The sequence below is a fragment of the Daphnia pulex genome, chromosome 5, assembly GCF_021134715.1.
Source record: "Daphnia pulex isolate KAP4 chromosome 5, ASM2113471v1".
NCBI lineage: Eukaryota > Metazoa > Arthropoda > Branchiopoda > Diplostraca > Daphniidae > Daphnia > Daphnia pulex.
This window is the reverse complement of record NC_060021.1, coordinates 8,381,922-8,406,932: the sequence shown is the minus strand read 5'-3', so window position 1 is coordinate 8,406,932 and position 25,011 is coordinate 8,381,922. Positions and strand designations below refer to the sequence as shown.

At 45.1% G+C, this 25,011-nt stretch overlaps 1 protein-coding gene across 2 annotated transcripts; it reads left to right on the top strand.

Moving 5' to 3' along the window:
* The first annotated feature begins 1,415 nt into the window (after positions 1–1,415).
* LOC124194207 (muscarinic acetylcholine receptor DM1-like) lies at positions 1,416–24,161 on the top strand. 2 transcript variants are annotated; one of them, XM_046588268.1, is made up of 5 exons: positions 1,416–3,190; positions 9,483–9,640; positions 13,164–13,356; positions 17,612–17,795; positions 19,637–24,161. In XM_046588268.1, the coding sequence occupies exons 1-5, from the start codon at positions 2,574–2,576 to the stop codon at positions 21,245–21,247; spliced, it is 2,763 nt and encodes a 920-aa protein (XP_046444224.1). In that variant the 5' UTR covers positions 1,416–2,573; the 3' UTR covers positions 21,248–24,161. The 2 variants fall into 2 exon arrangements, with proteins under 2 accessions (XP_046444224.1, XP_046444225.1); XM_046588269.1 differs by having other exon boundaries at positions 1,417–3,190; positions 17,615–17,795.
* The last annotated feature ends 850 nt before the right edge of the window (positions 24,162–25,011 follow it).

Here is a 25,011-nt window from a genome sequence, read left to right as displayed (position 1 = left end):
ATAACAGTCATACTCCATGCTGTCCAACGGGTAAATAAAACTAAGAATACAAATAAAATTATTGTGGGAGCTATAGAAGAGTTAAACCTGTTCGAAATTTGGGAAATGTTAATTTAGTTCCTGGTGAGTGGTGACTAACATTTACCATGTGATTGCCCTGACTGGCCCTGACATGGCAGTTGGTTTGTACTATATGTGTCCTTTTTTTTATTTTTTGCAGATTTGAGGCCAGAGCCAGCCACACACAATATGAAAGTTTTCTTGTGCAGGTGTTACCCTGTCATAAGTAACAATCTCAGGATCATCGCTTCCAGGTAATGATTTCCTTTACTTTGATTGACCGGTAACCTACTAGATATTTGAATGCTTCATTACCTGCATCAATGCAGTTTATTACATGTAAACCTTTCATTCTCCCATTTGTCAACAATTGGGGTTTACACAGTGTCTCATATTCAACTTTTCCTGACTTGTTGTTTCGGTTAATATTTTTCTTAACCCATTTTATGTTTTTATTTAGATGAAAGCATGCATCCCATTGCATTGTCAATAGAGTTATGGATCTCTCATTTTCCCCTTTCTTCAAATCCTTGTGTACGCCCATGTGAATGTAGGTGTATTCACGAGGACACCCTTTACCCTATCCCGTCTGGGGTGATTTAACTCTTCATCGGATGGATCGACCAACTGTAGATGCCTGGCTGTATTTCCCATGCATAAAGGTAGGAAAAAATTGAATTCTTTTCTTCCTTTTTGACAGTTTTTGGTGGCCTTGAACCCTTGATTATAAATCGAAGAAACGTAGTCAGGGAGTATATGTTTATTCCTGAGCTAGGAGGTTGTCTGCAACTGTTCCCTTTTCCGTTTTTGTTTTTCTCAGTCAGGGTTCACAAAATATCTCATTTTTCGAACGACTGCAGATCAGGCTTGTTTTGTTTTGTACGTACCTCACAAATTTTTCTGTGGTTAAAAAAACACAGAAACACCTGAAGTCAAATGCAACAAAAGAATTTTTTTTAACAAGAGGGACCTGCCTCCACACCGGCATCTCCTCGTTTGCTTATTCGTGTTGATACGATTCTCTAATTGAGCTCCCAGAATCGGTTTTGCTGTTTTTAAATTCAAAATTCAATCTGAATTTAGCTCGGATACGCTTTTTGTGTTAATATTATTCAATTTAGAATTGACCCCAAAAAAGGGAAAACGGTCGCAAATTTCCCGCATATAATTCACTTTTGATTAGATTTTCTGTTTGCCATTAGTGTGTCTGCCGGAGCACTTTGTTCCAGTGTGGCCGCTACCCGTATCTATATCGTTTTGGGATGGCGCAAAAACTCTCGTGAACTATATTTTTGTTCGCCACATCAGGGATGGGCTCGCACCCCATTTTCCCGGATTGATGTTGTCAGTCAGTCGGTATATATGCGTTTATAAGCGCTGCCCAAATCGAATAGGGACATTATTCGTATGAGGGAAAACATAGATCGCCCCACACAGGCTCCATCTGGATCTGATTGATTAAATTATTCTTATTTTGTTTTCTTTCTTTTGATTGTTTATTCTCCCCTCGATCTGATAAAAAAAAACGAGAACTCGCAATGGAAACGGCAACGAGGCGTGCGCGGTTGCCTTTACTGTTCCATCCCTAATTCTCTATGTATATCTCTTTTTTTTTCCCCTTTGGATCTGGCCTTTCGCAGGTTTTTTCTTCTCCATTGCCGCGTTTCATTCTCTCTCTCTCTTCTCTCTACTCCTCTCTGTTGTATCTACTACCCCACTCTGCCTCTCACTCTCCTCTCCCCCTCCTTTCCTCCGTCATCTGCGCGCCGCCAGAGATCCGCGGATTCAGTACGCTCGCGACGCTGGTCTGGGGTAGCAGCAAGACTTTGCCTAGCAGCTCACCTCATATCCAGCTCACCCATTTTATATCCTTGGGTTTTTTTTTTCTTTTTCATCATCGAGTGGTCATCTCCTTCCGTGCGTTCGTGACCAGTGACTCCGAATTGCGTTTAACTTTAAGAGTGACCGCGAATTTGTCGATTCCGGATAATTTACTCCATTCAAGTTCAACACATCCCCTACCAGTGGTTTGATCCGGATAGGATTCATTTGATTGAACTGAATTGCGTTTTAAAGTGGTAGCCGTCATTTTTGATTCAGTGTTCCGCAAGCGGAGTGGCTGGAATAGAAAAGGAAAACGCTGTAGAATAGAGACGATGGAACTGTGTTGCTGCGAGGCTCTCCATCGGTCGTCGGTTGCGTGACTTTCGTGAGTGTTTCAGGTGTTTATTGGTCAACTTTGCAGCTCGCACTCGTTACGCCATGTTGTGTCCCGGAGCCAGGCGATGAGAAATGCGTGTCTCGCCCAACTTGCACCTCTTGGTGTGACGCCACTCTAGCCGCTGCTGATATGGCTCCTCTGCTGGCTCGTTGTACTCTGAATCAGCACTCGTTAGTCTCGATTGGCTCCGTGATTTCGGGGGGTCCGTGTCGGCCGCTGTGCTGGTGAGTGTCGCTGTGACATCGTCGACGTGGAAATCGAAGAAAAGGCCAGACGAGAGAAAAGAGGAGAGATGAGTTTGTCGGCACTCAATCAAACGGCTCCTGTGTGGGCCTCGTCGGGCGCAAGCGGCAGCAGGGCCGGCTCGTCGATGATGCGAGCGGCCGCCACGGCGGCTGCTGCCGGCCTACAATACGTGACGGCCAATATAAGCGACTCGCTGCCGCTGAGCTCCCAGAGGATGACGGCCGGCAGCACCGGGCTGGGCTTCGATGATTTCACGGACGAAGGCTCTTCATCCGTTTTGTTCAGCCAACAGCAGTGGACGTCTGGGAACAACACGACGGGCACAATGGCGGAGGACGACTTCGTTCTCCCTTATTCCTACCCGGAGATGGTCCTGATCGCCATCGTGGCCGGCTTCCTCAGCTTCCTCACCGTGGCCGGCAACTGCATGGTCATGATCTCGTTCAAGATCGACAAACAGCTGCAGACCATCTCCAATTACTTTCTGTTCAGTCTGGCAGTCGCCGACTTTGCCATCGGACTCATCTCTATGCCTTTGTTCACCGTCTACATACTGGCCGGGCGGTGGCAGCTGGGACCTTACGTTTGCGACACTTGGCTCTCGTTGGATTACCTCGCTTCCAACGCCTCGGTCCTCAATCTACTCATCATCAGCTTCGACAGGTAAAGGATAAAGAATTAAAAAAAAACCAAAAACTAGGCCCCCACCTGCCACGGGAGCGAATCAGACCAAATCATCCACACACACACACATCATCGTGTAGACCTAAGACTTACACGCTACAGTAACTACTCGCTACAACACAATACATTATCTCATTGTGTCGTGATCAATCCTGCATCCTTCCTTCCTCCCCATCGATCCCCAAATCCTAACTGATGAGCTCGGACTCTGTCCCTACTTCGCAAATGACCGTGCAGAGGCGACCAATCGATTTCTCTACCCGTGTATATAGACAAGGTGAACCCCCAATCACCCAAGTATTAGAGCAACCCGCTCGCGCTAAATCTCCGTTGTTCCTTCCTTACTTTTTTCTTTTCCTTTTCGTGAAGAGGCAAATCCTTCATTATATTCCTTACGTTGACTCGAGTACCGCGCTGCACCTCTTTACGTCATCTTTTCTTTGATTATTCCCTCATTTATTTGCCGCAAGGAGCGACAAACGAGCGTCCTACCAACGTGATTACTGTATAAATATTGGTCGCTCTCATCGATTCGTGATTTATTTGATGATTGCGGGAGCAGCACGGACGCATTTAGAGTTTGAATGTTTTTTCGGTTTGAAAGAGCTTTTTTTTTAAGGAACTCGTCACCAAGGATCTAACGAAAAACAAAAAAGAAACTCTACATCAAGTGTCGAGTCGAGTCAAGTAGCTGAGCAGTTGTCTGACGTTGAAAGACTAGAGGCGTTCTTCAACATGTAACTTAAAAAATCAAGCAGCTAGCGCTGTCTTGTCACTCTTTGGGTTCTGCCCCCTTCTCTGCCCGTCAGAAAATCACCAGTGCACTGCTAACCACGCAATCCCATTTTCCAGCCATTACGATGAGCCCTTCGTCGTCGTCTTCGCAAGGGCATATCCGATTATTCCATTTGGCTCTGCTTATACCACAACTTTTTCGTTATATTGCTTTCAACGCCGACTGTTGGGTTGGAGCTAGGAGCTAGCGTTTAGCCGTCCGTGTCTTTATCACGTCCCTCCGTCTGGTGACGAGTCGCAACGAAGCAGACCAGGAGCTCAGGCTGCTCAGCGCGATTCGCTCCTGTGTTGAGCTTCTTTTTTCTCTCGCCATCTGAAACCTCTGGCAAACTTTCTTGGAGCTGCTTGCGTTTTCTGTACATGACAGCTTGCGTCGCCACCGGCTAAAATAAGTTTTCAAAGCTCGTCCAGCCGCCTCGGTTATCGTGTTCTTTGTGAAACAAATTGGAAAAGATTGGCGCCCGCAGAGCTGCTGCGCTTGATACGATCAACACGTTTATTAAGAACAATAGCCGCGCACATTGTATCTCCTACACTTTCAGGTTATGTTGTATCCAACTAGAAATATTGTTCTCGAGTTAAACAGGCTGTGAAAATGTTCACTAAACGCGTTCAAAGCTTCGATGCTTCTTGAATTCTAGTGAAATATTCATCAGCCCTTTGAAATGTCCGTCCCCTTGAAATTTCCGTGATTCTTGTTTCTCGTATATGCGCTCGTCGTTGCGTTAGAAACCGACGAGATTGATGGCGGAAAACTGTCCGAGCTCAGCCCCGACTGAACTAGCCGAGACGCATATACATCTTCGTCGTTTGATCGCTCGACATTTTTGTTCAATTCTTCCTCGTTTAAACTTGAATGCAACTCTTTTTTTTTTTTTTTATGAAAAGCGACTGCTGGGTTTAAAAAAAAAGGATTGTAAAATGCGTTGCATATTTAACTCTTGTGCAGTGCCTGAGCGCGGCGCAGTTTCAACATCTGCGTCTAAATAACGTCTGTCGCCGCTTGTGTGTGTTCAGAGGATCTGGCCCGAGTGCGTTTGTGTTTGTTTGCCAGTGTACTCGGCACATATAGACGCCAGTGCGCTACGAGTGACCATGTCTCGTGAATAATTGATTGACAAAGTGCACTCTCTTATATAATGGATATCATGGAAGTGAATGCTGCTCTATAGCATTGGGTGTATTAAATATATCTTACCACCCTGGAGAGATGGGAAGGAAAAAGGAAAAAGACCGAGAGATCTGCTTCTATATTTGTAGGCGAGAGGGGTGGCTAGCTCGCTCGTGAAAACATATCTGGCAAGAAGCGCGTCTCTAATTGACCGTGGCACCAACTGCGCTCTATGATGTATTTGTTTTCGAAAGATCCCACACCGGACTTGTACAACACATACACTATGTATAACACCAACAGGAGTGATAGGATCGGTAATTTGCAACCATCTTTTCTTTTCTCCGACAGAGCTGCTGTGCTGTGTAGTAATACGTAACCTGCTGCTGCACTCTCTCCACCACACGATTTACGGCTGTCATTGATGTGTGTGTGTGTGTGTGTGTGTGTAGGCTACTTGCGCAACGAGATATATATATCAACTCTGGCTAGCGTAGATTATATATGGTTTGCGTAACAGATAATCAGATTGCATCCGTCATAGACCTCTTCTACACATGGATATTGGCCGCCGCCCCCTATCCGCTAGACGACCATCTCGTTTGATGAACCATTTAGCTCAAGTCAGGCACAGATAGATCCTAATATACATCTATACCACCGGCAGACGCGCTATTATTACGATTGGGGAATAACGAAGAAAAGTGGTGGGAGCCTTTTTTCTTTTCTAAACCGATGCGCATCGTGGATGTTGAGTTGTTGACAGATGGGGGAGCTATGTGGGGGAGGGCATCTCGTGGCTTGTTTGTTTTATCGATTTGTTTAGAGTTTGTTGCCGTGCTTTGTTTGAGGATGTCAAAATCCGAAACAAAAACATTTCAATCAGGAAGAAAGCCACGTTCGTTAGCTGTCGACGTCACGAACAGCACGGTTAATTTAGTTATATAGTTTTCCATGCTGCCCCAGTATAGCGCGTATCTAGACGACCGGCAAATAACAATTCCAGCATATACAAGGAAATAAGAGCGCCCAGTAGCTGCTCTCTATAGCGTTGATGTCGGATAAGCTCAGAGAGAAGAAGAAGAAGGGGAAAGGAGCTGGCGACTGGGTGGGCGGTGTGTCTCTGTGTGTGTGCAATAAAGTTCGCTCGCTAAACTTATTCGACCGTGCGCTTCTTGTTGGACGAATGGATGGCTAGAGCTATACACAGTGCTGGGCGAGCAGCAGAGCTCCTGTGCCGTCAACGATGCAAAGACTACGACTCAACTGTGCACAAGGCAGTAGGAACGTCTCATCAAAGGAGTGTCGACGAGGTAGAGACGACGAAGAGATGAAAAGAGGAGCTGTGGCCATAAATGTATGGCAGGGTATGGGGGGAAGATGTTCAAAAGAATTTATTTTCTCCCCGCGCTTCCTGATCATCATCTTCATCATTTTTTTCCTTTTTTTTCCGCCTTTTTTCTGCTTGCTTTCTTTCCAGCTCTGCACATCACTCCCGTTTTCTATTTTCTTTTTTCGCTCATCTTTTTACCGCAGCAAGTTGAAGAGACAGACGAAAATGTCTCCCCGTTTCCATCTTTTTTCCTGAAGAAAAAAAAGGGAAGAAAAATAAGGAAAAAGATTCGTTGCGGGTTCATTCAATTATACGGCCGCACAGCCTCACTCTTTTCTCCGTCTTCTTTCTGTTCCTCTCGCGGGCCCCAGCACCCAACACGCCATCGCTGATGTCTATACGTCTACACGTCTACACACACGACCGATGCGCACGATCTTTGATTTGTCAACCGCTCCCGTGCTGCTGCTGCTGCTGGTTAAAAGTGCTGATGATGCTGTTATATAGTAGAATATGTATGCTGCCGCGTTTGCCGTTGCATTGAATCATCCGACTTCCGACAAGTTTATAGGCCTTTAAGGGATGTATTGACCCGATTCTCTGATGGCCGGCGTCTGGTGCGAACAACTTATTTTCCTGGCCCTCTTTCTTTTCTCTCTTGCCAAATGCATCGATCTCATTTCCTGGTAAAAAAAATAAGTACTGCCGGAATTTGAGTTATATCGCCGTAAAGTAGATGACATATTTACAATATGTTATGTCACTTACTCGTCGCTGTTGTTACCTCATACGGGCGACCCGACCTGCGACCCGAAAGTTGGAGCTCGTCAAGAAAACGCGCGCGCGTCATCCAATCAAATAACTGAAACTTGGTTTGGGCAAAAGCGATTGGCCACGCTAAGAGCTGTATAAAACGGCAGGGGGGTTCCCCCAGCCACTAGAGGTTGCATATCTATGAAGAAATGAGATACTACCGAGGAGAATCAGGCAAAATCAACTGGCCGCTCACTGCCGTGTCAATACAGTTGCGCTGGTCTTGTTTGGCCGAAAGCCGAAACTCTTGTCGGAGAGTCGCCGAGTTCTTCATCAATGACGTATTAAGGATAATTTCTCCTTTTTTTCTGGTTAGATTTTTGTTCCCTTTTGTTATTGGGAGGCAAGTTTTCCCCGGGGTCAGTAACTAACAGCCGCCTCGTGCAAACTCTGCGTCCCTTCCACTCTTGGCCGGCATTTGCTTTTTTGGAAAAAAGCTTTTATTTCGCCTTCTCCCCCATTCTTGATTCAGCTTGGCTCTCTACTCTTTCTATACGTCTCTTGTCTCGCTCTTGTTTTCCTCATTGATCTGGAGGAACTCGTTCACAGTCCGCGGCCACATAGCAGCCATAGGCTACCAACGTCTTCCCCACTCTCTTTCTCTCTCTCTCGGTTTACAAATCGGATTGCCCTTTCATCCTCGGCAAACGCTAGAAGCTCCTCTGCCAACAAACGATATCCTTCTTCTTCTTCTCCGTCTCTGTCTGCCGTTTCTCCTCTCTCTCGAATCATTCCTCTCTCGAGTCTCCGACCATCAGATCCGCCATCAGATCTTGGGCATCACGAGAGAAGCGCACCAGCACGCGCTAGTTGCGGATCTCTTATTTCCTCGTCATTTCTTTTTTTGTTTTTCTTCTCCCGGCTTCTATTTCTCTCTCTAGCCCTGACATTTAAGGCGATATAACGACGAAGTATTAGATAGAAAACAACCGGCCGTAATATGGGCCGAATGAAATGTTACCGAGGGGCCTCCCCCCCCCCCCCTTGACGACCGTATAAGTGCGTATAAACTACACAACATCACGGCCGAATAAAAGAGAGTCAACTCGGGGCGACACGTTCTCTCCGCTGCTCGCGGTGCTGCGCCGACTTGATTCTGAACCCAAGAAAAAATTTTTTTGTTGCTCAGACTCTCTCATGATTCCCGTCTAAGCTCCCCATCATTTGATCCTAATGCCCATCGCTAATGGGTTTTCTTTCTTTTATGACCTTTTGATCCATATACTACTATATATACTATATTGAGTTGTTTTTATATCATCCATTTGATATACACAGCGTCGGCAATAGTCTGAGATGAAAGTTCTAATTCCTCCCAAAAATCCCAATTTTCTTCTTCTTCTTCTGGTGATTTTGATAAATTCAATGTTTCCCGCTATATTCTTGTTATTTTTCCGTTTTCTCCCCCCATCACTTTCTTTATTTGAAGCGAGACTCTACAAGCAAATGGGAGAGAGGAAAAGGAGTGAGACAGTGACGCCATTGCGGGTTGATGGCAGTCGGCCAAATAGTACGGCGGTGGGGGGGTTTTATCCGTACAGATACTCTCCAGATTCCGCCCGTGCGCGCATCCGAGCGCAGCCGGGGAAGATGGAGAGGAGGAAAAGGAGAAGAAGAAGAGCAAAGTAAAGCTGAGAAAATATAAAGAAAATCTACAAGGCGATTTGCAATGCTTCTTACCAGCAAAATCCTACATCTCTGCCGGTGTGGACGAAAGAGAAAAGTAATATCAAAATGTTTTCCCCCCTTTTTTTCTCTCGCTCCATTGTATGGCAACAAATGGAAAGTTTAAAAAGGCGAAAAAAGCAACACAAGCTGAAAGAAGAGAGATATATATACACAGGAATAATAACATGCAAACAGCTAAACAAAAATAACAATAATAAAAATCTCTTCCAAGTAGTTTTCTTTTCGATTTCGTTTAGCCGTTTCCTTGTCTCGTGTGATGACATCTCGTCGCTTATTGATATAAGATTTTCTCCTCTCGTCCGCATTAATAAATCCAGAGCTCCGGCCAAAGTTATAGAATTAGACATTTCACCAATTTCCTTCCAGCGCTTTTCGCTTGATCCTCCTCTTCCGTCGATTCCTTCGTTTCGCTTCGTTTCAATCCCATCTTCCTCTAATATGCACGCAGATTATGAAGGATTAGAAACTTTACGGCGAAACGGCTTAGACTCTATGTATCGATCTATAATCTTTTTCATTTTTCTTTTCAGATATTTCTCGGTGACGCGGCCGCTCACATACCGAGCTCGACGGACACCTCGTCGGGCCGGCGTCATGATTGCCGCTGCCTGGGTGATCTCGCTCGTCCTCTGGCCTCCTTGGATTTACGCCTGGCCCTACATCGAAGGCGACCGCAAAGTTCCAGAAGGTAAAAAACCAAAAAGACCAATTAGAAAATGGTTATTTCTACTTCATTCAAAAATTGGGCAAATGAATGAATTCGATTGAAATGTCTAAGAAACGTCAGGGAACGAGAGAGCGAGAGAGAGAGAGGAAAAGAGAGAATAATAAGACAAACGGATAGTGGATGTGAGGAGCCGGTCGAGGGATTTTCTTTGGGAGGAAGCGGCAACAGCAGATCAATACCGCAAGTCTACTCTGTATATGTGTGCTGCTGCTGTCTGCGTGAGTGTGTGTGTGTGTCTGAGAAGCGGGAGCCTGCGGGGAAGGAGAAGAGAAGGGCGTCGGTTTGGTGGTGGGGGGGAGATAGTTAATCGTCGATTATAGAAAGCAGAATTAAGGAGCGAAACAATAAATGGAGAACGTGAAGAGAATAGAGAGCGGATCATCGATTTTAATACAGTGCCATCCATTTCTAATGAACGGGAAAGAATTCGAGGAAGTGCCGTATCAAATGAAGCTCGCTCGCAAATAGACTTGTAGAAAAAGAAAAGGAAAGATCTAAAGATGAACACATTTCGATAGATGTTCGCTTGTGAGTCGAGTTTTCCTTCCATAGGCCGTTCTTCTGCCTATACAGTATAGGACTGATAACAACAATGCACCCTAGCATATCAAATATGCAGAGCGAGAAAGAGAAAAGAGACTAGGAGCGCCGAGGAGTTTCCGACAAGTCTCCGGACTCCATGATGGAAGAATATTACACATACAAACGATAGGAGACAACGACCAAGTCAACTATCGCTCGTCTAGAACGCATCATCCTTTCTAAATGGCTGTAGCTGCTGCTGGTGTATATATTCCTCACAATGTTAGTCTTTGACGGGAACCCCTCACTATATCGTCTAGCTGGCACTTGTCCAGCAGTGGTTTTTTATTTTTATTTCCACCCTCCGCGTATAGTTTTTGATTCGCTCTACAGTGGAGGAACACAGTACAAGTTGAAACTTTATCCCTCTCCCAGACTTGTACCCATTTGGATTGATATGTTGGAATTAAGCTGCTGAAAGCGATTAGCTTCTAGTGAAAATTGGGTACTCTTAAAAATACATCCATAGAAACGGGAAAGTATCTATAGCAAGTCTCTCTGCAGATTGGAAATCGTGAGAGTCTGCCGGAGCAGATCACGAAACAGTGTCTCTCTCTCTCTCTCTTCGTCTTCTGTTCGTGCAGGGACGCCAAAAATCGATAACACACGCCGCTCACGTGAAATAAGATAAACCCCCTTCTCTCTCTCTCTCCCCCTTGAAAAAAAAAAATTACTTTTACGGTAGTAGTAGTAGTATTAGTACCGGTACCGCCGTCTTCCACAATCGGTCTTTTTCTCCGACAGGAAATTTCTTTCATCTTTTTCAAATATTTCAATGCAAACGACGCCCAAAGAAAGAAAAGTCTATACGCACAGTCAGTCTTTTCTTTTTATTATTATTATTATGATTGGTTCCTTTCGCTCTGTATTTTTCGTGTGGATTGACTTGGTCTATGCGCTCTGTTGCACTGTCGATTTGTTTGACTCTTGTGTATAGCAATCAACATTTTGCGATAGAGAGAGAGAGAGAGAGAGAGAGCCACTAAAGTTTCTTTGATGGAAATGTCGACGAGAGCGCAGGTATATTATATAGAAAAAGATCTATCTTTGGCACTTATTATTGACGAATTTAATAAGAAATGACGGAAGATGAAATTGAAGGAACCAAACAAAGTTGGCATGGAGATGTGATGTCTAATAGCCTAACGGGTCCAAATCTAAAAGAAGGCAGACGGCATAGAGCAGTGAAGCTTTCAAATGAATACAAAGTCTTCGCCAGGATAACCCGAGTCTTGTGTGTGCGAGATGAGAATGTCATGGAAGCGAAATGCGAACCGATCAAAAGACAGAAAGCCGATCCCATCAAATGGGATTCGAAAACAAATTTGGATTTAGTTTCTTTCTTTTTTCCTTTCGTGACATTTTCTTTTCTTTGCGTCTCTTTTTCCCCTTTTTTTAATGCATTTATGCATAATAATGCTGGAGCGCCTATATGTGTATTATATAGATCATCAGCGAAGAAACTGGAATATTTTATCAAGAAGAGAGAGAGAGAGTTCCCCCCGTTTTTCGGTCGAACTCCCACACACAAGTTTGAGCTCCTTCACTTCTCCGCTCATTGAAGGACTCGATATGCTGCTGTATCTTCTCCAGACTCTCTTACAGTCTAGGAGCAGGGCGAAAAGAAATCCCCACCCAAAAAAAAAGTATACGGGAGATGTGAAGAATTATATATAAGGTGGAGCTGGAAAGGGAAAGGTTGGAGGAGCCATGTTCAGCTATATACTAGAGCCCTTTATTTTCTCTCCTCTCCTCTCTCTCTCTCCTTCGCTTTTTTCTCTCCTTCTTCAGCCTGGGCTCTCAAACTCTGGCCCGGTCTCCTCTTCAAACTTGTATAATAGAAGGAAAAGTTTTCCACACTTGAGAACTCTCCGGAGTAGAATGGGAGGCGGAGGTAAAGGATCTGAAATGGAGGCCAACGGAACCGATAGCTACAGTAGGCTATATACCAGCCCGAAGGAAGGGGTGGGAAAAAATAAAAAAAGCAAAGAGCAAAAAAAAATTTTGTGATTTATTCCTTCCAAGTCCGATGAAAATGTATTTAAAGAAATTAGGTTCGAGGATGTAAAAAATTGTTAACGCCCTTCCAAATGAAATCGACTTCATCATTTGTTTCGATACATTTCCCTTTTTGCCTATAAAAACAAAATGAAGAGGAGAAATATCAATAAATGTAAGAAAACGAAATCAAGACAAGAAAAAGGGTTGACAACGCAGGGAAGGAAAAGATCAAGTTGCTTATCATCAGAGCAGCAAGAGAGACGCGGGTCAATACAGCAGCAGCCAGCGCTGCTGATGTTCGGGTGGGGGGTAGCCTAGCGCCCCCCTAAAAGACCGGCGCACGCTCCTTCAGTTGCATTATAGGAACCGAGTACAGCAGTAGAGCAGCTAGCGGGTGATCAAATGTCTATATAACAAAGAGCTCTTATAAATATATATAATTATATATCTATACCTTTTTTTTCCTACTTCTTCTTCTGCAGCTGTACATCGAGCTCTTTTCTTTCTTTCTATTTGTGTTCCCCTTTTATTTTTTCGCAGCCTGACCAATCATAGCTGATCCTGTTATTGTAGCAAAAGACTGTACATAGGAGAGGAAGAAATGATGAGAAAATAAGAGGCCCAAAAGTTGAGTGGCTTTCCTTTCTTGGCCGAAAGCTACATCCGATGCTGCCCTTACATGTTACATCATCTATACTCTATATATTAACCGCCTACTCTCTCTCTCTCTACTCTTTCTATTTTCGCTTGATTCGATTGATGAACTTAATTATTTCTTTCGATGCGATATACTATTACCTTTCAGTTCCAACTAATAAAATGTTGTAGCCTATATATAATGATATCCTATACTATAAGTGGAAATAAAATGTGATTTCTTTATTGGTGATTGTTCCAACAGATAAATGCTTCATCCAGTTCATCGAGACAAACAATTACATCACTTTTGGCACGGCCATCGCCGCCTTTTATGCTCCGGTGACGGTCATGTGCGTCCTGTACTGGCGCGTCTGGCGGGAGACGGAGAAACGTCAAAAGGACCTGTCCAACCTGCAGGCCGGCAAGAAGAACGACAGTCACCGATCGAATTCCAGGTACCTTGCTTGGCTTATCGAAGTTGAATAACCAAAAAAAAACAAAAAAAGTGAACCTATATACTAACCGCTTGAACAAATCAAATGCGACGCACGAGCTGGCACAAGTAAAAGAGGATTTCATCCATGTTCACTCCATCATTCCCGAGTGTATACAGCCCCAGCAAAAAAGAGGAGAACATATTCCCTCCCATTTCTTCTCTGCCTATATATTATATAGATATATACAGGCCTATACAGTTGGTCAGACTCGTGTGCTTGTATATAGAGTCTTCGAAGTAAAAAGATTGGGACAAAGAAAAAGTAGCAAAAAGTTTTTGTCGGTTCTTCTTCTTCTCTTTTTCTCTCTCAAAAAAGAAGAAGAAGAAGATAGAAAGTCCTTTAGAATTCTCGTGCGTCTAGGTAGTTTGATACGTTTCTTTCTCTCCTTTTATATTCCCTCTCTCGTCGTGTTTAATTCAAACGGAAATCAATCCTCTTTTTTTTTGGCCCCCACTTTTCTTTTGATATTGCGAACGAGAATGAAAAAAGAATAAGAAGAAGAAGAAGAGGGTGCGCACGTAATAGACAATCCAAGCAATATTGCAACTCCTAGGGTCGCATGTTGGCTTTCAAAGTGAACCTAAACGTGTAAATAGCCTTAGTATACTTTTGCAAGGCTTTTTCTTTCTATTTTCTAGATCTTTTTCCCTTTTTTTTCACCCTCCAGCGCAGTGTCAGAGTTCGTGTGTCACTAGACAAGGTTATAGAGGGGGCAACCCAAAGCGCAAACTGTTTTCCTCGCGATAGATTGGTCTGTGCTGCTCGTGTGTATTGTTATTTGTAGCCAGCAGCTGTATACATCTGTCAGCCAGGCCTATATTAATCTATTATTAAGTTTCACATGTTGTTTGTCTTCCAACGGATGGCTTTATTGGGATGTCTCTTGTCTTTCCGGAGAAGAAGATATGAATATCGATGACGTAATCCCCCCCTCCCTCCCTCCCCCCGCAATATGTAATGTTGAACAGAGAGACGACTAGGAGAGGAGTCAGCCGGTCCGTTACAATTTTGTAACGTCACAGGTCGTAGACTACGCGGCAATATAACAGCGACAACGGAATGAGATTTTCATCTCTCGCTTTCGTGTTTGTGCGTTTCTCCCTTTTGTTTATTCGCCCCACACCAGTGTCGACATTATTTCGTTATTGCTTTCGTTCGTATGTCGCCATTTTCCAGCGGGTCCCTGGGACTGCGTATTTGATTCCCGGTTGATTCACGTCCACCATCCAGAAGAGTTGGCCGGAATCGACTATATTTAGAATTAGCAAGTGCTAAACAGTTCTTTTCCCTTGCTCAATGACAAAGGTAAGAATACTGTATATAGGCTATAAGCGAAGAAAACCAAAAGACAACTTGTTTCGTTTACTCGGCTGGTAGTTTCTTGGCAGATGGAAGGTCTACGTCGACTTGGCGAGTTCCAAATGACGTCGTAATTGCGGAGCCATGTCTTTTATAAAGGACACTAGTAGGGGAGATTATAAGGCGGAATCAGGAAATAGAAATGCCGTGTAGTATTTATTATTAGCTCGCTATAATACTGTCAGGTTAGCCGATAAATTGATTTCTTTTTAATGTATAGCTGATGGATATTTCGTTATCCTTGATAAAATTAGAAAAAAAACATCGATTTGAAAGTCTTATCATTTTAAAAAGGACCTGGGATGTTGAAATTTAACACAGACTCTGTTAAGACACAAAGTTTCACTAACAAGGCCGTGAGAGAGAACCTATTCGGGTACGCTCGGTAACTTTTGTTGGTTGAGTTACTAATCAGTTGCTAATAAAGCTCTATAATAGTGCTGTCGGGTACAGGCCATAAACCTATACGTTGCTCTCGCTTTTTCGTTCCCAAAAATAAGTTCTCTCGTCAACTTTTTAGTGTAACTTTAGTATGACACTGTCATTTCTCAAAATCAGTTCAGGAAAAAAAAAACGAAAAAAAAAACACGGTTTCAACTTTGTATAATCGGATTTATCAAGGTGGGTGAAGTATACGATGATTTCCCAGAAACCTAATTTGCCCAAATGATTGTGGTCTAGCTTTAAAAGAAAATAACGAGAGTAGAAACAGAATATTTGACGGTTGTTTTGGATCCAATTTGAAGGCCACAGGCCACAGTTAACAGAAATCCTATAGCTACAGTCTCAGAATGAAATGAATCGTAGATTCACGGCCATAATCTGAGATTCTCCGACAATTGTAGCACCATATTGTCTGTGGTACACCTTTTGGTCTTTAGACATCGTAATATGTAATACAATATTCGCTATAGGCTAGTCGACACGACACCCACGCGTTTTCAGGTTTGTTCGAAGCTATCCAAATGTATCTCAAATGCATTTCTACATAATCCAAGGGCGAATAGCGAACTAATCAAAGTCCCACGGAAATTCTAAGAACGTACAGTATCTGCGCAATATTGGCTATATACAACAAGGTCCCGAAGGGGAAGAATGATGAGGAAAAGACGACATCGCGAGCCGCAGCGAGAGAGAGAGATTCAGGGTTACAGGACCCAGAGTAAAACTCAAAAATATAGACTACAGCGTAGTAGATCCCTGTATATGTGCAAGAGCGATATGCTGGTGCAGCCCTATGACGCCAGATATATATATATATATATAGCCCGTCATCAAGAATGAAGATCCCCATCCACACAGAAAACTTCCGCTGACCGCCGCTGGTGGTCATCGACTCTCTCTCTATAGACATATACAAAACATCCAAAGGGAAGACGAGAAAAGCAGCGAGGGAAGAGGGGAGGGGGGTATCAAAGAAAAGAAGACAAACAAAGACATCAGTAATAGGAGAAAGAAAGAGCGTGTATATATCGGATATATAGTTCGATGCCCCATATAGAAAAGGGGGGCTACTACTGCGGAGAGGTTATATACAGTGGGGCTGTACATTTTCGGCCAAGAAAAGCTCGGGCGGGAGTATATGAGCTTTACAGGGATCTATTCCTACGTATATATATCTAGTCTACTCTACTCTACTCTACTACTACGGCGGGACTCTTATTCTTTTTTAACGCTGGAGTTGGATCAAGGCGTTGTGCGATGACCGCTCCCGATGAGCCACCGCGCGTATTGAGCCCCTCCCTTTTGCCTACATGCTCACCCAGCCGATCCCCGGCGCTCTGCCGAACAGATGTTGCTTGTACAACACAAACACGGAACGAGAGACAGACGAGACAGCGGAGACAGCCCACCCGCCATCCCCTAAAAAAAAGAAAGAAAGAATAAAAACAAAAAAAATAATAGGAAAAGAGAGTAGTATGTACATCCAAACTAATATGGAAGATTGCTGCTGATGGCTTTTATTCATTATCCTCGAGTTCGCTTTCTCCTCTCCATTATTTCCAAATGAGGGACGAACGCGAGTCCTCTCTATACACACAGCCCTTGATTTGCATAGCGAGGAGGCTAGGTTCTATACGGATGTGTGCAGGCCTCACTCTCTCTCACTCTGCTGCTGCCTCTGTGTTAGTCCTATTCTTGTATTATTGAATCTACATGCGCTTCTCGCCGTCATTGAATTGGTTCAGGCTGGTTCGGGGGTGGGCTTCTGTTTTATTGTTTCGTCGAATCGATTTGCATTGAGTGGATGGCACAGTCAACGCATACTGCGCTGCTGTGCGCCTTCCCCCTCCTTATATTTCTTCCTCTCTTCGCCAAAAGCAAAAATGACACCGGAGACGGTCTATATAGCCGACGCAATAATAGAACATAGACTTGCACACACACACATACAAGGCATAAGACGTAGATAGAACCCGAGGAAAACTACTTCCGACGCCAGAAACGACAAGTTTGCCATTTTTAGAATTCAAATATCCAATGGAACAGCTACACATTTTTGGGAAGGTTCAAATTGAATTGTTTCAAAGTACAGCATAGGCCCAGTCAGGTCCAGGAATAACGAGAGTGGATTTCAACTTATTTTGGTGTATTTGTCACGTTTCCTGTTTCCGCTTTTATCACGAGCGATACATACGAACGACGAATACAAATGATTGTATTGTATTTTTGTATAGTACATAGTTCGAAATAAGATATTGTTTTTTCTTTTTGTATTATTATTATTTACGACGATGCCAAGTTGTGATGATATTTGTGTCGTCTGTTGCCGGACTAGATCACACCCATTTTTATGTATTTCCTCTTTTTTCTCGTTTTCCATTTCCTCTTGCTCTCCAACTCACGTAAACTGAAGTGGCGAGGAGCAGGCTGTCCTGATGAAGGCCAACGACGAAGTCGACCACCACCTGAGGCCGGTCGGCGCGGCCACCGATTGGCGCCGTTCGCGCTCCGAATCCAGCGGCGCCGTCGACGACTTGGAGACCTCGTACGTGCCAGCTGCCGCTTGTTTGCCCGGACCACATCGCAGACACTATGTAAATATTTCCAATCATTTCGTTTTTCTTTTTTTTTTTTTTATTCCCCACATTCACCTGCCAACATCCTGTATCATTTTCTATCGCTTACTTACTACGTTTATTCACCGTTTTCCTATCGATCTCTTGCGTCATCCAGACACGATTTTTATATTTCCCGTTTTTTTTTGTCGGACATTTCCGTTCGATATCAGACCACACCTCCCCTTTTATTTTACAATGATATTTCCTATTCATCTTCTAGATAATAGCGATAAAAAAGTAGGTCATGTTTATTATAGTACCCAACTAAAAATAGTATAGATGCGAAGACGTGCACTTTTTTATGCGGACTTGATTAAAACAACAAAAACCAGACTTGATGTGGTATAGTCGACGGGAAGTGGCGATGGGGCGTTAGAGCCGTTAGGCCACCATTTAAGTGCCCGGGACGGTCTACTATAGCCTACTCTCTAGCCGGTGATATCGATCCAAATAAAAATTGGGGCGAGACCCCCCCCCGTCTAGCTAGCTATATATAAATAAATATAATCGAAGAAATATTTCTTTTTCTTTGTAAGAAAAAAAGGAAAAAGAAAGCCTTTAGACCATTGGATCGATTTCTTTCGGAAGGGTTGCTGCTCTATCAATTCCACGTCTATACTACACTTTTCTTGATACCACCACATTCTTCCGAGATGGCTCTCGCCACACCCATTCGTTCTTCGAGTGCAGTAATAGTCTAGATTGGGCCTTATATTCATGGGGTCTCTCGGATGGGTTTTTGTTTGTTTTTCTTTAAGATTTGTATTTTTTTTTTCTCTTTTTTCTTGTTTTTGTGATTCGGTTACATCTACTCCTTTTTTCCCCCCTATATTTTATTTCCAATACGGAGAACGGTCCATCATGTCCAGGGAGCGCTGATATACGTAAGCCTCATGCGGAGCGGATGCTTGTCTGCCAGATGGTTTACAAAAGAGATGGTGGGGCTGCTGGCGGGCCTGAGATGGAAGAAAAAGAAGAAGAAGAAGAAGGAGCCTATATCATTCCCTGCTCCATCTCTCGACGTCGTTGGCCGACCCTAATAGAATTATATACATAGACATACAATACAGCGGGCTTCTCCAGAGAGTGATGTTATTACACGCTTAGCTCATCCACACAATATAACTGTATAAAACCTGTACATCTTAGAGAGAGGGAGGGGGGAGAGAGAGAGAGAGAGAGAAGGAGGGAAAAGAAGGAAGGGGCGGCTGAAAATGGATGGCGAAGAAGGTTGGAGAGTGACACTTGCGCTAGATTGAAGCTGAAGAAGAAGAAGGCGCAAAAGAAAGAGCCTAAAGGAGGGAGCGAAGAATACAGACGAGCATATCCACAAGAAAGAGAAGGAAAGAGAGAGAGAAGACGGATATTGACGGAAAAGCTTTAAAGTGCGGCTGAGCCAAGGCGTCGTGACAAGGGCGTTGTTAGACGGGAGGCGAGCGAAAGGGAAAAGGCAAGAAAAGAAAAAAGAAAAGAAAAGAAAATGGGAGGTGTGCGAAAGGAACGCCTATGCGCCGGGTGTCGCTGACGATGTCTGACGTCATCAATGGCAACCCAATAGAAATGAGCTGATGCCACAAAAATGGCAGGATGAATTTGATGGCAATATAGAAGCCACAGCACATAATAATGCGGTTGAATAGAAAGAGGACGGCCCAAATAGGCAACGCTCGAATATTTACGAGTTTCATCGAGTTGCCAACCTAAACGACTGAACGTGATGAGCCGCTGATGAATGTGATGATGATTACGCAACAAATAATCTGATTCTATTTTTCTCTTTTTTCTTTTTTTTTTCTTTTCTCATTCATCGCCGACAGGCTGGATCGTGGACCAGCTGGGCTTACTGGCGTCGCTGGATGCGCTGGTCGACGTGGCAACACTGGATGAGGAACCTGACCCGTCGCCAACCGCAGCGGCCGCGGAGGCGAGGCGACCGGACGGGCGGCGGCGGTGGGGACACGGAATCCTACAGCGACGGCTCAAATGTGGCGACGACGCCGGCCTCTATCGAGACGCCCTTAGCTTCTTCCATGTCGCGCGGCCCGTCCATGAACATCCGCGATCCTTATTCGTCGACGCCCACCCGATACAAAGCGGCGGCGGCCGCCGCCGCCGCCAACGACCCACGACTGATCGGCGTCGACAGGCGACGAACTCTGGTGGCCTCCAAGAGTCTGACGCAGGACCATCACAACAAGCAGCTGGCCGACGGGCAGATGTGCCCATCGCCGTCGATGGATAACGACGATGGAGACACGGACGGCGGCAAGCGCTCGCATTCGGCCGATTCCGTCTTCACGATTTTGATCCGCTTGCCGGCCGACAGCTCGGCCGACAAGGCCGAACACAAAGTCTCCATCCGGATGATTCCGGCCAACATTCCGCCTGCCGCTTCCCACCGCTCGCGGGCCAGCGGATCGTCAACGGGCAGCGCCAACCAGCCGGCCGTTCGCTCCAGATCAGTTCCTGTCGGCAACGAACAGCACGACGGCTACAACAACCGGAGCCGGCCGCCCGGAAGCGGTGGCAGCTCTGCCAGTCAGTACACCAGCAACCGGAGCCTGGCGGCCCGTCCGTCGGGCTCTCGCTCGGCCCAGTACAACGACTCGACCAGCAGTCTGCTGTGCGGGACCAATCTCCACCTGCCCAACGCCCTGTCGCTGAGCAAGTTGACGGCCCTGGCCAAGCCCAACCACTTGCCGCTGCACAAGGGCAAACTCAAGAACCACCACGCCAGTCCGTGGGTGCCTCGCAGCTGCATGCCCGTCGCCCAGTCGCCGCTCATCGTCCGCTGCACGCGCTTCAACGGCGGCTCGTCCGGCACACCCGATTCCGGCGACCGGACCCCGTCCGGCGCTCTGCCGATGGACGCCAAGATCGTGCCGAAACACCGGGCCGGTGGCGTCGGTCCTGCGGGTGGAATCGCTGGCAGTCCGGCGGGGAGTCCGGCCGGCGCCCTGCAAACCGTTTCCGGCTCGGTGGCCAATAATTCCGGGACGGTGGGCAGCAGCGGGTTGCACCCGCCGATCCGGCGTCCCAACCACAACGCCTACAGTCCGTCGGCGGCTGCTGCGGCTGCGGCGGCCAACAAGAAGGCCAACAAGAAGCCGAAGAAGAAGAACCAGGAGAAGCGGCAGGAGCGGAAGGCGGCCAAAACGCTGTCGGCCATCTTGCTGGCCTTTATCCTGACGTGGACGCCGTACAACGTCCTGACGCTGCTCAAGGCGCTGGCGCCGTGCGACAAGGACGACTGCTTCTCGTCCGAGCTGTGGAACTTCTCCTACTACCTCTGCTACATCAACAGCACCATCAACCCCGTCTGCTACGCCCTGTGCAACGCCTCCTTCCGGCGCACCTACGTCCGAATCCTCACCTGCAAATGGCACTCGCGCACCAAAACGGCCGTCCAGCGCGGCGTCTACAATTGAAAATGAAAATAGGCGAAAAGAAAAACAAACAAACAAACCCGGTTCACATCATCATCACTGATGGCGAGAGAAAATGATGGAGACGGGCTCCTGCTGGTGATGTGGCGTGTTATACAGTTTTGTCAGCAGGCAAATGTTATATCACGACCCGTGTTGGTTCCGCTTCTCCTATTATTCGCTCCGCTCCATCTCTTGTCGCCTTGGTGCTTCTCCTTTTTTCTCCTATCAGGGATGTACACACAAAATTAGATAAAAAAAGACAAAACTATACAACCAAACCCCCCCACCATCAAATACAAAAAACAATTTCGATGTGCATGTGCAAAAAAAGAGAAAAAAAAGAAGAAGCGGAGACTCCGCGGTGCACGTTCTCGAGTGGATCTTCTCTGTGATCATTCGCTTGGAGACACATTGATAGTCCAGCATCAGCGCCATCATTGTCTCTCTGTCTATATTTATATGTATCATCCTTATGTATACATATACTCTCCTTCCGGTTTTTCCTTTTTTTTTCTTTTGGTCCCTTTTTTCCTGTTTTCTCATTGGTCGGTGTAGTGATCGTCATAATATTTCCTTCGCTGGAGCTCAAAAACGCAACGGAGCACAAAAGGTTCCAAGTGTCGTCAAAATAAAAGTCAAAAAAAGAAAAAAAAGAAAACAAAAAAGGACCGATGAGAGTTGTAATAATATAGAATTAATGATAATCAACTCCCCTCCCTGCCTCTCACCCCGCAGAAGAAGAAGAAGAAGACAAATATGACATTGATTACAATCAGTACGTGATCAGTGCGCTGATAACGCACTTTCTCCTCCTGTATGTTGTGTGTGTATATAGGAGAGGCTTGTAACCTATTCCGCTTGTTTTCTACGTCATTTGGCGCCTGCCGCTTTTGAAAATGTCAATCGAAATCCTCCCCATCGCTTGGTCCGTATGCGAAATGGGTGCGGATTTGAGACGGACGTCATCAGACGGACACGACAAGACCTTCCTCTCTCTCTTTTTCTTTTTTGGCCAAACATTAGACATTGCCCCGATGTAATCATTTCGTCCTTATTAGCTGCAGCGACCCGGCGGCCACACATTCCTCTCCACTCGAATGACACCGACGACCACGACCACGGCGGCAGCAGCAGCGCGCGCAGTCGCAACCCCAAACAGAAATGCCCAGGTCCCGCGACTGGCAGATTGGTTTTTCCCGTTGGTGTTTGCGTTGGAGTGAAGGGAGGAGCTCTACACAATAAATGCGTCAACAAAAGAAATCGAATCGGCGGAGAAGAAGAAGAAGAAGAAGAAGAAGAAGAGTAATGGGTAATCAAAACAAATCTTTGCTCCCGCTCTTTTCGGTTCCTCGCGGCTGGCAGCGCAGGAGCTGCTCCTTCTCCGCTTCTATATCTATACAAGTTCGGGAGATAGACGAGAGCCTCTAGCCAGAGCCCAAGCCGAGCCATCGGCAACCGTTTTCATTTATCACAGACAAACAATCAAGTCGATAACCTTCCTCTCTCTCTCCCCGGTTGTAACACAACATTGGCTATTCGGCTCGCGTTTGCTCTTGCTCGTCCCTCGTCAACAGCCGCGGGAGAGACAAGAGCCAACAAAGAGCAAAGAAAAAGAAAAATTCCTTTTTTTCTTCTTCTTCTGTCGGATCTGGCCGGCTCGATCGTCTCCTCCGTTTTACCTCGAAACCTCTTCGTCTCTCTCTCTCTCCTCTCTCCTTTTTGGCTAACGCGTCCAATCTTCCTTTATTATTATCTTTTTTTTCTTCTTCTTCTTTTTTGGGTTGTTGTTGTTGTTGTTGTTGTTGTATTTTATTTGCGTGAGCTCGGCGGCCGAGAACTGAGCGGCGCTTTGAAACGTGTTTTTTTTTGTATTATTATTATTTTCTTTTTTCTTGTGTACATTGGTGCTCAAATCAAATGACGTTCAAGATCGGGAGAGAAGAGGAAAGACGGCTGTTTTTAGAGATCACACTCCCGCAGAAAAAAACGGTGCCGGCGCGTCTGCGCTGTAGCGACACCGCAGATGGCAGAGGCCAGTTGAGCATTCGAGAGTCACTATCGACCTATACCAAACTCGTTATATCCCGCTCTGCTATATATTATAGCTAGCTCACATCGTCCGTTTCTTTTTTCTTTATTTTGGGCTGGCCCTCGACAAGTTTACTGGATGATTCCATCTCTCTCCTTCTCAATCTTTTTCTCCGCCGCTGTATCGTTTGCTCTCTCTCGTTCTTCGTCCCGTAATCACGCCGTCTCACGCGCATTTAGATATCCACCTTTTAGCTTTTACACATCCCCTCCAGCGAATCAATGTCCCCGCCCCTTTTTCGTCCAGTGGACTAGGCCGCGGACTGTTTGACACCACACCCATTTTTTGGATTTCTTCTTTCATTTGTTGCTTGTTGTTCTTTGATTTTTCCAATTGACAGAAATTCAAATATTTCGGACGCGCTTGTCACAAAGTCACAGATTTATTTTCCAATCGTTTTTCTCTTTTCTGGAAAAGGCGCAATTGAAGAGGATAGAATAACGAGAGACGTATGACATTTGAATGATTTGGGTAGACACACGCCCATTCATCAGCTGGGGGTTTGGCGACTCTGTGTTTCTTGCGTTTCCATCTTCCCATTTCTTATCTTATCGAGACTGGCATTGTGTTGAATCGTCATCTATCATTTGAAAAGAAGAAAAGCTCCGCCCCTGTCCATCTCTCCCACCTCCTTATTATTATATCCCGACCCGCCATCAAAACGGAAACAATATATTACATCTCCTGTACATTACATGCAGCTATTTGGGCGTTGGTTATATCTATATATATGTATACATGTAAACATTATTCTGATGATGCCGTCATCTGTTTTCGTTTTCGACATGTCGTGATTGATCGGAAAAAAAAATCGGGTTACACGATGCTTCTGTTTTGTTCTTTAATCAAGGCGATTATTATATAAGAACTGTGCCAAACAAATTTGGAAAAAGTTTTTTTTTAATACCGAGAAAGAGAACAGTGTGGAATGTATAAAACGTCAAGTTAAACAAAATAATGTTGACGACTGCCACTGGGAAGAGAGAGCGTGAAAAAATTTGTTAGGTGATGATTTCTATTTTGCTGCTTCCCCCCTACTCTTTTTGTAAGTGTGTGTGTGTTATATCTCCTGTTGGAAAAAATAACCTTCTATATAATGTTATATATATATATATACTCTGGGCGACAAGAGGTGATCAAAACTCTCCGGGCCCCGTGATGATTCATTCAAGTGTATCGTCTTGTTTCTCTCTCATCTTTTCTATTCGAACGGACGGACGCAGCGCACGATTCGTTGCGCGCACACGCCGAGCAAAAAAAAAAAAACTAAATCGAGACAATTAGCACGCGCACATTGATTATACATATATTTAACACTTCAAAGTGATTCATTTCTATCATATGATATGTCTGATATATAATTCTTTATCCGATTATCTTTTTTTTTTTTTTTTTTGATTTTCCTGTTGGGAATTCGATTCGCTGTGTTATACATAAATATTCGTTGTAGACGACATTTCTCGATGTGGCACCTCCCGATTTTCATGTCTCCCGCGCTCCCTGACATATATATCCAGAGAGTCTCTCTCGGTCGGTTTCTGTTCTATTTGTCCTCCTCCTCCTCCTCCTCCCAGATTCCCCTCACCCGACTATCGACCAATCTGTTCCCATTCAACTGCGTACCAAAAAAAAATAACAAAAAAAAAGAAAAAAATAACCCAAACATGCTAAAAGA

What these genes read in the sequence shown, in the direction of transcription:
- LOC124194207 (XM_046588268.1), top strand. Translation starts at nt 2,574, where the DNA reads ATGAGTTTGTCGGCACTCAATCAAACGGCTCCTGTGTGGGCCTCGTCG. An exon ending in AGTCACCGATCGAATTCCAG is followed by an intron (nt 13,357 to 17,611) that starts GTACCTTGCTTG and finishes TCACGTAAACTG; the next exon opens with AAGTGGCGAGGAGCAGGCTG. An exon ending in GACCACATCGCAGACACTAT is followed by an intron (nt 17,796 to 19,636) that starts GTAAATATTTCC and finishes CATCGCCGACAG; the next exon opens with GCTGGATCGTGGACCAGCTG.